This window comes from Cynara cardunculus, assembly GCF_001531365.2.
Source record: "Cynara cardunculus var. scolymus isolate 2C chromosome LG 6, CcrdV1, whole genome shotgun sequence".
In the NCBI taxonomy this organism is placed as follows: domain Eukaryota; kingdom Viridiplantae; phylum Streptophyta; class Magnoliopsida; order Asterales; family Asteraceae; genus Cynara; species Cynara cardunculus.
In genome coordinates this window covers 18,023,719-18,036,019 of record NC_037533.1, presented here as the reverse complement: position 1 = coordinate 18,036,019, position 12,301 = coordinate 18,023,719, and the positions used below count along the sequence as shown (strand labels likewise).

The following is a 12,301-nucleotide window of genomic DNA, read 5'->3' as shown; positions in this document are numbered from 1 at the left end:
TTATTTGTCATTTAATAAGATTTTTTTAAAGATAATAATTAAGTATTTTGTTATAATTAATAATTATCATAATTATATTTTAGATTTTTTATATTCAAAATGAGATGTTTATCCCGTATATGATTATGTTTATCTATAATTAGTTATACAATTCAAAATGAAGTTTTAATTAGTTGTACTTATACACAATTTACTTGTGATCTTGAATTTAAAGTAATATGCATAAATAAACAGTACTTTATGCATAAAAATGATTTTTAAGCGTTTTTGTCAAATGCTTTATAATATAGTATAGATTATGATTTGTTTCACGAGGTTTGTTAATAACTTCGATTTCCGTCCTTCTAATTTGAAAATTGAAATTTTCATCTCTATAATTTTTAATTTATCGTTATTTAAATATAAGGGAACAAAACAATAAAAAAATTGTAACCCATAGGGACTGAAACAACATTAAACTGTGAATCATAAGAACGAAAATAACAATGAATTACAAACCATATGAACGAAAACAATAATTTTTAAACCATAAGGATGAAAATTGCAATCTTTAACAAACCATAGGGACACAAAACGTAATTTAATCTAGCTATTATCAAAATAATTACCTAATTTTATTTAAAATGATTTAGTAGATTATAAATAGGGGTGTGCAGAGAGTCAACCGATCGATCCAATTAGAACCGATCGGCCATCATTAGATATCCAATTGTAATTGGATTTGATCAGATCCAAAATTTCAACATCCAAATCGGATCGGTCGGTTCTTGGATAACAGTCCAACATCCAATAAAAACGAACCGATCCAATACAGGAACCCTCCAATTCCCATCCAATTAATAACTACATATAATTATTAGGATTTTACGATTTTTTTTAATTGATATTTATATACATTGTTTTTCAAAAACCGTATGAACATTAAAGTTTTAACCATAACTGTTTTTTTTATGATTACAGGTTGTATTTTATAAGAAATTATACCGTGTGTTCTTCATTGATAAGGTCCCGAAATCTCCATCGGGGAAGATTCTTCGTAAGGATCTAAGAGCGAAGCTAGCGGCTGGTGTTCCGAATTGATTACTTCATCTGTTTATATTTACATTTATTTACAGGCGTTTTTTCTTCAAAGTTAAAATGACTGAATATGACGCGAATTACAACTTTTAATTCGTAAAAGCACAAAATATTGAAGCTTCTTGTGTTGTATTTAGCCAATTTAAACGTTTGTAAGAATATCTGTCTGAATTAAAAGTAATATGTGGTTTACGTACTTACGTATTGTTTGAATATAATCATTTTAAGTTTGATGAGCTATTTGATAGTTGCAGAATGGTTTGGTACAAAATGATTAATAGGTTCTCATTATATAATACAAAATAAAAATATAATTGTTTGGTAATTGTTTATAATGAAATTAGGGCGTTGAATGGTTAAGGAAGTCACATGATACAAAATCATTCAGAGGGTTTTGAACATAATTTTTTTTGTCAAATAAGATTCAACTCTTAATAAATCAGATGTTGTCTCTTAATAAAACTATTACCCCTGAATGAGAAACAATTTTAATTAATTGACGTATTTTGTAATATATAGAAACGACAAAAAAACACATTATTTCAATTGAACCATACATAAAAAATAAATAAAAATAAACCATATAAACTTTTACGAGTAAAATGAACTAAAAAACTGTCGACATTTTTTAGCAGTTTGAACGGTTATTTAGAATTACTTTAAAATATAGAGAGAAAAAATAGTTCAGATTCCAGATTGAAGTTATACGAACTATAAAAAAACGTTCCTAGTGGTGTTTTTTTTTGATAGGTGTTGAAGTCGGAAGTTTCATTTCGCAACGTCAAAACAACAAGAAACAACAACAAAAACATCATAATAGCTCAGGGTGCTCATGGATTGGGTTGATCGGGTTGAAGATATTTGAACAACTCAACACAATGCTTGCGGTTTAAAAAATCTTAACCCAACTCGACCCAAACCAAAGTGCAACCCAACCCAACCCAACCCAACCCGTATGAGTTGGTCGGGTTAGTCGCATTGATACTTTGGTACATTAAAATATTATTTTAACCTTGAATATGTTATTCTCTACTCATAATTTCTTTTTTATCATCAACCATTTGACAAAACTTATCCGTACTTCTTACGCATATCACATTCAGTCGATTTTCTCAATTTACATATATATGTTCACAATTACTGAACATATATACGAATGAGTTTATGTAGAGATGTGAATATATTGAAAATATATGTATATGAAGAGCGTACGATAGTGTAATTGTCTAAGGTATATATTAATATAAATTCAACAATCATATTAAATCCAATAAATAAAATGATATCAGGTTCATCGGGTTGGGTTGAGTTCAAATAATGGTAACTCAATACCCACAGTTTGAAAATTTTACAAATCGATTAGATAACGAATTGCTTTGGGTTGAATTATTTCCCATTAGATTGGTCGGATTTTTTAGCACCCCTAATAACAACATCAAAACAACAACAAAAAACCAGCAAAAATAACCGTGTGTCTCTCTTTAGCATACACGGGAGATTCTTTAGCTATGGTTATTACATCAATGTGAATACATCTAAAGTAATTTACTTGATAATCATATAAGCTCAAAACAACCACTAAATCATACGATTGGTAACCATGAAGACTAAAAATGTAATTTATTTAAAATAATATTTTGAACATAGTAAAATAAAAGTTTAAAAATTATAAAATAAAATAAATAAAAATTTAAAGAAAGAACAAAATAGGAAAGCGTATTTGATATTTTAAAAGAGAATTACATTTTATTTTGACGTTATATTGATAAAATACAAGTATGTTTCATCTTATTCCATGGGACAGGGTGAAACAGTGTTGTTCCACTATATTCTACTTTATTTCTGTTTGTTTTATATAAATGTTCTATAAAACGTGGATCCATTGAATAATTATCCATTTTATGTTATTTCTTTAGAGATTGTTTGTTTATCTCTTAATGGTTTTATTAAGAGACAGTCTCTAAATTATTAAGAGGTGAATCTTGTTTAACAAAAAAAATTTGTCTCTTAATGGTTCTAAAACGCTTTGAATGATTTTGTATTTTGGGTCTTACTTAACCATTCAGCACCCCAATTTCATTCTGAATAATTATCAAATAATTATATTTTATTTTGCATTATATTATAAGAACCTCTTAATTATTCAACATCAAATCATTCAGCACCATAATTTCATTATGAATAATTATATTTGCACCCATCCCCATAGCGAGTAAAGTGCTTACGCCTCTTTAGAGAGAGGGGCGTGCTAGAGCCCCTTGATTATTTATACCACTTAATCATTTTACATCAAATTATTCAAACTGTTACACATTCCCTTCATTGTTACAAAAACATAAATGAAAAAAAGAAAAATAAGAAAAAAGAAAAGAATTTATTGTATGTGGCGCCAAGCGCTCCAAACTGATTTTCCATAACGATAACGTCAATAAGCATAAACTCACGCCAAGAACACACTGTTGGAGAGACCTCTGAATCAATGGCGTTTTATTGCAATTTCAACAGCACAGATCTCTCCTCGTTTACCCTCTGCAAATCCCCCAAATTCAACTGCAGAACCTCTTCTCTCTTCCCAAAATTTCAATCCATTCATAAACTGTCGCCATTTGTGGTCCGTTCCATCGCTACCTCCAGTGATTCGAACGGAGATGGCGGAACGTCGCCCGAGGTTGAGAGTAAAAAGAAGAGACTGTCGGAGCAGTCGTCGTGGGAGGCGAAGGATGCGGAGGGGAATGATTACTTGTACAGGCTTGGTAAAGAGTCTGAAAACATGAATATAGCCGTCGGTGCTAGGGCTGGTGTTATTGATGATCTCTTCATTGGAGATTTCCTCGGCAAGGACTGTATGTAATTGTTCTATTTCATGCTTTCGATTTCCGTTTGGTGTTGTGATGATAATATAGGAATTGAGTATTTGATTTATTGATTATCTCATAGAGTAGTGTGTGTTCACAAGTAGTATTTTGAGAGCATGAAATTGAAGTTGAAATATTATGTGGGGGTTGTTTAGCGACACCGGTTCATGGTTTTTAATTGGAATTGGGGCAAAACAACTTTCAATTTGAAGTAAGCGAGCTGCAAGCCTCAAGTCCGGTTCGATGTTTATATTGCTTGCATACTGACATCGCAATCACTTCAAATTTTAAGCTGGTTTTTCCCCCATTCCCAAATTCTTATCCAACATCCCTAGACTTGGACCATTTCTCTGGAACCTCCTTTCCAGTGGCTTTTTGGAGAGCAATTTAATGAGGTTGGACGTATTCTCACTTGGTTTCAAAGCCAGGTTTACCGCTCTCACTCGACACCTTCGGTCAATCTATACTCGTCTAGCCCCCTCTCGACACTCTGGGACAAATCTATACCCGTCTAGCCTCCGTTGGAGGGGGCTTGTTGGCAGAGACGGACCTAGAAATTTCTACAAGTGGTGGCTTCATTTGATTATAAGAACAAAGATGTGGATATTTTTCTCAAGATCAACATTGGTGCGGTGGTTGGTCCATTGCTTTTCAAGGTCCTATGTTCATTTCTTCTTTCAAGTGTTTTTAGAAACATAATAAATTGGAAATTAAAAGCTAAAAACTAAGAAAATGACACTGACGGTACTCAAACTCGGGTCTGGGGTGGAAGAAAAACCTTGCAAACCAACTCTACCAAGGGAAACTTGCGTCCTTATTGTAGTTTCAGAATATATACAGTGGCACACAACAAATTGATACGGTGACACTTTTCACGACCCTATAATTTTTTACGCTACGACAGAGGAATGAAGCGGTGGCTCGTGCCACTGTATACACTACACTGGGTCCGTCCCTGCTTGTTGGGCTAGGCTTGAACCATTTCTTCTTAATATATGTTGGCACCTCCCTTATTTCTTCAAGAGCTCTTTTGGAGAGTAAGTTAATAGGATTCCACATATTCTCACATTGACATGGGGCTTGAGGTGGAGAGTATTGATAATCTATCTTTTATTGCACTGCAGCTGATATTGTGTTCGATTACCGGCAAAAAGTAACCAGGTCGTTTGAGTACCTCCAGGGTGATTATTACATTGCGCCCCTTTTCATGGTATGATCTTGTTGCATTGATATCATTTTCTTTATATTATCCAACAAGAATAAGTGTTTCTCTTCTTTTTAGCTTTGATTGAAGTGAATGACTATGTTGCCTTTCCACCTTTAATGTTAATTGTTGAATGCTTCAATAGCTACATGCGTGATTAATGTTGTGCCATGGATTTCATTTTACAGGATAAAATTGGTAAGTTCCGTTGATCTAGTCATATTCAAGATGCTGAACGTGCACTCGGAAACCATTGTAACATATATTTTTGAATCTTTTGTAACTGTTCTTCTATTTATAGTTTTTAGTATTAACATCGTCGTCAGATTACATGCTGACATATTGTTATTTGTCATTAGTACTTTTTTAATCATAAGTTCTTGAGCCCTCATAGTTTCCTTGTCGCTTATGTTTTGACTTGTGCAGTAGTCCACATCGTGAAGAACTATATTGCTCATCTTCTCAATATCAAAGTTCCCTTGATTTTAGGTAAATATCCTTAAGACTTCCAATCTAAGAGCGAGATTTACATACATAGAAGTCACTTGGGGAATGTGTCCTTTGGTATTTACAGATGACTTTACCCTGAGCAGCTGAGCTTATTCGTCTTAAGGAGTCCAAACTAAGGATTGTAACTAGTCTTTCTACCTGGCCCACTTACAATTTTCAATTGCAGACTGATCCTCAAGGCTTTAACCTCATATGCTTATTCCGCTATTATATTCAGCATCCTATCTCCATCACTGTAAAAAAATAGACGTGATTCTTATAAATTTTGCATCTCTTTTAACAGGTATCTGGGGAGGAAAAGGGCAAGGAAAAACATTTCAAACTGAACTTATTTTCCAGGCCATGGGAATTTTGCCTGTGATCATGTCTGCTGGAGAGTTGGAATCAGAGAGAGCTGGTAAGATGGTTTTAGAATTGTTTTGCTTGTACGAATTACTATTTTTATACTTTAGGAAAGGCAGAAGCACATAGAAAGGAAATATCAAAGACACCTTGTTTCTATAGAAATTGTTGTGTTTAATTAATTTAGTCCATGAAAATGGGCTAGCAGGAATAAGTCACAAATTCATTACTGAGCAGGAATAAGTCATAAATTCATTACTGAAATATTAACCATGTAAAACAAGTGTAGATATTGAAGGGACTATTGTTGCTCTTTTTATCTTGTGCAACCAAAATTTGATACCTGATATGGTAGCATGATTTATTTACGTAGAGGTAAGATGTAAGCATTCCACAAGGCTTTTTTTTAAGTGTATAATATTTATATACGACAGAATTGCAACAAATAAACTCACAAACCCTCCTCACCCTTGACCTCCTAGGAGGCCAAGGGCTCAAATACCGCTAGGCCAAAGGCCCTTTGGTCCAGAAGGCTTCTTTCGGGACATAGGATTTCCAACCTTTTTTTATTATTATTGAACATGAGAAATTTCATTTGATTGAAACATAGAGTATACACTAATTTGTACATGTGTATGTTTTTTGTTGGATCTTCTATTAGCCGTAGGTCTCTTGTTAGAACACATGAATTAAGTGGCMTTTGGCTTAATGGTACACAACCCCTCGTTCGTAAAGCATGTTCTTTTGTTTCAAAAGCATGAAAATAAAAATGTAGTTGATTCTTTTATATCAAGAGAACATGCTAATTTGTGATATCAAACAGCTATATTTCATTCATAAATAAATCATACAGAGGGTTAAAATGCTAATTTGTGTCATTGAGACTGTCCATTCAAAACAGTTACCAAACAACCATATTTCATTCTGCACTATATCATATCGAGCCTCTTAAGCGTTCTGACCACTTGACCATTCTGCATCAAATCATTCAGCAACTGCCAAACATCCCCTATGTGTAGTTGAACTCGCATATCTTGTAAACTTTCCATATTTGTTACTCTTTTACAGGAGAACCAGGTAGATTGATACGTGATCGGTATCGTACTGCATCTCAAGTGATTCAGAATCAGGTTAGAAGCTTTACCTCTTTCATTATCATGTGTGTCTGCATTTGTCAATTATATGTTACATTGTTAAGTCTAAAGTATCATTATTTTCGAATTATTGGATGGTTTTGTCCTCACATCTTTTGGCTTCTTCAGGGGAAAATGAGCTGTTTGATGATCAATGATATCGATGCGGGTCTTGGTAGATTTGGTGAGCTACAGTTTAAATTGGATTGGGAAATCTGATTGGATGAAAAAATGGTGTCACGTTAGTTTCCATTTCACTCTTGTACTCACCCTTCGATCGATTTAATACTGTTCATATGTTCATAATATTTCCCTAATCTTTTTATTTTTTGAGATAAAATTCAGATCCTTATGTTTCTTTGGTTCATAAATGAAACAATTATTCTTTTGTTCTTATTCAGGAAACACTCAAATGACCGTCAACAATCAAATAGTTGTTGGCACACTGATGAATTTGTCAGATAATCCTACAAGGGTTAGCATTGGACAAGATTGGCGGGAATCAGATATCACAAACAGAATTCCTATCATTGTTACAGGAAATGATTTTTCAACATTATATGCTCCGTTGGTTCGCGACGGGCGGATGGACAAGTTCTACTGGTGCAGCTCAATCTTTTACCTTTTAGTCTTGCCTTTAGACGTTATTATGTTAAATTATAATATTGGAATTGGATGCTCTTATTGTGCATATGCGCCCCTGTAGGTTAGCTCAATGTTCTTTTCCACATAGTTTCACATATCTATTGATCCTGAACTTGATGGTTTTTGGATCGTTTTAGAAATAAGTAGTGCCATTTAGCATACACACATTCTGGACTGTCTGACAATGCAGAACATAATTAGTTATATTCCCTCGCCAATAAGTACCCTTTATCTTATACTAGGTTCATGGCACTTGACAAAGGGGACATTTAGCTAAATGACCTCGTGACAATTGCTTTTTTCATCCATAACGTTCTTACAGGTTTCTAGGCATTCTTGTGTATGGAAGTGACATTCTTCTGTTACGCAGCGACATTTTCAAACCTGTCAGAAGGTCTTGGGTTTAAAAAAACATGTCAGAAGGTCATTTAACCAAAGGACTCCTTGACAAAGAGAACTCTCCTACCTTGCCTCGATACCCTGTTTCATTACTAGAAATAAGAAGAAAAAAACTACTTGGTCAGTGGAAATGTAGGACAAGATTGTCCCTAGAGTAGCTACTAGTGCACTGTTCTTCAAAAGTGGACAATAATTTGTGATCCCAAAATGGAGAGGACAATTTTAGGGGACAAAGGGAGCACTAATTATGATATCTTTGCAGGTGATAACAATATTATGATACAGATACTGCAGGATTTCCTATAGTGCCCATAATACTGATTGTGGGCAATAAAGTAATTTGTCCATGGACCAAAACCTTTACCTTTCTCTTCATTGTAGCTAATATGGGTTGTTGTTTCTTATGAACATCAAGAAGAAGATAATTTAAATGGGCCAGTTTAATCTCATAATCTAGTTAAATTGAAATATAGATTGGTCAAAAAAATTCACCCTGTAATGTTCCTAGCTTAGCGGCAATTCGATATGTGGAAATTTGTTTCCGACCTTTGAAATCTTCCTCTTGCTTACTTTCATATGTTGTTCTTTAACTATATGAATACAAAATTGCTTTGCATCCTCTTTCTAGTGGTGGCTTGTTAGTATCACTGTAGGCTGTAGCATAGGCAGCAGTTCTGTAAAAGATGCTATATAAGCTACAGGTTTCCACTTCATATTCTAATTGGCATTGTTAAGTGGAAATCATTTAACTGTTATAAGTTACCTCTACACTAATGTAACACCTACATTTGTTGAAAATTCAAAATTGAGGCAATTGGGCTCAAGTCTAACAGTGTATTTGCAAGATGCTGATGTCAAATAACCTTGAACATGTTTCTTTATCACATTGCACCAACACGCACAAACCAGAGTGGAGGCTTCCATAACCTATTCAGAGAACAAACATAGACAGGATGACTTGACTTCAAATGTTTTGAGACTGAGGGGTTGTTTACTACCTGCTTATCACATCTTATGGGTAAGAGGTGCTTACCAGGTCAGAGATTCTGCTGTTAACCAAGTCCCTCGTACCGATCCATGATGCTGACTTGGTAAGCTAAGGGAGGGACTCTTACTTGGTCAGTGATTAGTGCTGACCCAGACTGCACTCTTACCCAGTTAGCGCTTACCCAATTTGTGTCGGTAAACGGTACCTGAAGAAGCTCCCTAATATCATTTAAGGGGCCGTTTATCAAACACTTACCTGGTAAGTGCTTACGGGTAAAATTTAACACTMTTATTTACTTATCGGGTAAGATTTTAGTCCACAAAAACGACATGGTATGCAACAATTTACCCGGTAAGCGCTTATTGTGGTAAGAGTCGTCGCCCTCACTTACCGGGTAAGACTCTTGGTCCTTGTCTCGCTCTTACCGGGTAAGATTCTTGGTCCTTATCATACTCATCCAGTGAGGTAATGTTACTTGGTAAGCGCTTACCCAGGTAAGAGTTTGGTAAACGGCCCCTAAGACAACTCAACAAGAGTCAAGTTGACTCATATCCCAATTGCAGTCAGTTAAAGAGACAGATTACATAATATACCTTCTACTAGCTCTAGGCATTATTAGACATGAGGATCCACTGCTTGTTTTCTGCCACTAGTACATACCGATACTCACTTTACGTTTTTAAAGCTACATATTGATGATAACCGGACTAATTTAAGGGATATAGAACTGTATTAGACATCAACTGAAAGTTTACAATAGGGTTTCTGGCTTTTGGAAGGCCAGATTCTCTCCCAAGGCTCTCGCCCGAAACAGACTTGACAAACTGATCAATACCCTTCTAACCGCCCACTCCCTTTATTGATACTACCTAAAGCATGCACCAGTGCATTAGATACTTGTACTATAGTCCAATATGTTTGACTTATTTACCAAAATACCCCTCGTATAACATAACATGATAATTCCAAGCTGTAGCAATGTAAATAGTTGTTATGTGAATCAATGCTCTAAATTCATATTGAGTTTGTAGCTGTCTTTCATCTCGGTCTAGTATCAAATTTTTACCTTGTATGCATCTCAAGAGACCTCAATAGTTTCTAATTGCACAAAATTGCTCCAGCTTCTTTAGCTATTTCGTTCAATACAGTATTCATCCTTCAATAGTTTTCTTAGAAGTATTGTTTGTGGAGCAGGCAGCCTAACCTCGACGATATCATAAATATTGTTAACAGAATGTATGAGAAAGATGGCATATCAAAGAATGATGTTATAAGCTTAGTGAAAACATTTCCTAATCAAGGTATGTACACATTCTTTGCCATATTTTATTGGCATGCTGCATCATCGTACATTTAATTGTTCTGAATTTATTTGTATTCATCGGTTTCCTTTTTATGCTTAAGCATTTTTACATGGTTTAATATTGCAATCTGGTATAGAAGCTAAACTATACATGCATTCTTAATTTTCCTTAAATAGTGTCATGTAACCGGACACCTACAATAATCAAATATCCTTCATTTTGATAACGTTATGTTAACTATTTGTGTAAATTGTGGTCTGTAGATAGCCAGAGTGCCTACTTCATCACTACTTCTTGTATAAGATACAGACATACAGTGCTGCCACTATCATGGCTTTATCACAATGATTCACATAATATGATGATAATTGTGTCATAACACAACATGAAACATTGTTGTGTGTGTAGGGCTGTTTTTAACATGTTAAATATATGATTTTGAATTTTAGGGGCCCAATTTTACATTGTTTATGCCTTCCATCAACTATAAAACCCTAATCCACCTTAGTATCTCTCTAATGACCATCAAAAGACAAAAGTAATACGCCTCGTCGTCGCTTTTGTAATTTGTATATATGTATCTTTGTTATCTCATTTCGTAGTGTAATCAAAAGTTGTAGGTGTAACAGGGCCTCAAAAAAGATAGGAACGTCCCTGTGTGTGTATAAGAGAAAGAATTGGGATCATGTGAGAACAAGTGAGTTTGGTGAAAACACTTTTGACCCTTTGGATGAGTTTCTTTATATGATGGCTCACAAAAAACATGGACCTTCATCTACCTTCACATTCGCCCTCGTCACCTTCACCTACTTTCACATACCTTCAGTCACCTTCACATGCATGGATTTGTTAAAGTTTCAGTCTTGGTGATACAAGTAGGCATGCAAAAGTAAATGAAGGTAGATGAAGGTGTCAGGTGTGTGAAAGCATGTAGACGAAGTTTTGTTGTTCCCACTATTCTCACCAAAAAAGTTGTTCTAATTGGAACACAACCATATATGTATATATGATACATCAAATACAAACCATACAACCCAATCTCAAGCGTTCATCTAGTGATTCTAGTCTGATGAATATCTGGTTTCATAAATATATTGATTGTTTCCTAATATAAATCATTGATCATAATTAATAAACTCTAATCATCTTCCATAAATATTCAAATCATAATAAATGAATCTTCATCATTTCCATAAATATCTTAATTCATTTGTTTGTATGGTTTGTAATATTTCCATGGTTTGTATTTGATTTGTCCTCTCTCTCTATATTATATATATATATATATATATATATATATATAAAGAGAGACTTGGGATCCATGTGAGACCAGCTTGTTTTTGTGAGACCTGTGAGACCACTTTTTTACACTTGAAACTTCACAAAAAAACGTGATGGTAACCTTCACAGTGTTCTTGCTGTGAAGGTTCGGATCTTTTTTTACCCTCACAAATTTTTGCTGTGAAGTTTCAAGTGTAAAAACGTGGTCTCATGGGTCTCATGAAAGCAGGATGGTCTCACGTGAAACCCACCCTATATATATATATATATATAGAGAGAGAGAGAGAGAGAGGAGCGATCAAATAAAAACCACTTCAATTTGTAAAAACCGTAAAAACTACTCTCATCTGTCTTAATCTTATGAAATTTTTTCATGAAATTGTTTAATCTTGTGAAATTGTTTTATATAATATTTTTTTGATGAAGTTGTTTCATATATGGTTATGAAATTGTTTCATATACTACTTAATGAAATTTTAATGAAACTGTTTCATGTATTTCTCTAAAATTAAAATAATGAAGATGATAATATCCATGATTAACACCCTCCACAATAAAAATGG

At 34.1% G+C, this 12,301-nt stretch overlaps 2 protein-coding genes across 3 annotated transcripts in view; both read left to right on the top strand.

The window, feature by feature from the left end:
* Nucleotides 1-1,317, top strand: part of LOC112514294 (4-coumarate--CoA ligase 2-like) — a 4,999-nt gene extending 3,682 nt beyond the window's left edge. Inside the window, exon 5 of the mRNA XM_025120662.1 lies at nt 961-1,317. Coding sequence (XP_024976430.1) covers nt 961-1,080 — 120 coding nt within the window. The 3' untranslated portion in view covers nt 1,081-1,317. The remainder of the gene's footprint in view (nt 1-960) is intronic.
* Nucleotides 1,318-3,517: 2,200 nt separating this feature from the next.
* Nucleotides 3,518-10,612, top strand: LOC112514460 (ribulose bisphosphate carboxylase/oxygenase activase 1, chloroplastic). Of its 2 annotated transcripts, none has more exons than XM_025120942.1 (9): nt 3,518-3,920; nt 5,057-5,142; nt 5,325-5,334; nt 5,563-5,625; nt 5,930-6,043; nt 7,057-7,118; nt 7,251-7,305; nt 7,523-7,724; nt 10,348-10,612. In XM_025120942.1, exons 1-9 carry the CDS (start codon nt 3,557-3,559, stop codon nt 10,508-10,510), a joined length of 1,119 nt encoding a protein of 372 aa, XP_024976710.1. In that variant the 5' UTR covers nt 3,518-3,556; the 3' UTR covers nt 10,511-10,612. The 2 variants fall into 2 exon arrangements, with proteins under 2 accessions (XP_024976710.1, XP_024976711.1); XM_025120943.1 differs by having other exon boundaries at nt 10,387-10,452.
* Nucleotides 10,613-12,301: the final 1,689 nt, after the last annotated feature.

Coding starts and splice junctions, on each gene's coding strand:
- LOC112514460 (XM_025120942.1), top strand. CDS start 3,557: ATGGCGTTTTATTGCAATTTCAACAGCACAGATCTCTCCTCGTTTACC. Junction 5,626..5,929: donor CAAAGTTCCCTTGATTTTAG/GTAAATATCCTT, acceptor CTCTTTTAACAG/GTATCTGGGGAGGAAAAGGG. Junction 7,725..10,347: donor CGGATGGACAAGTTCTACTG/GTGCAGCTCAAT, acceptor TTTGTGGAGCAG/GCAGCCTAACCTCGACGATA.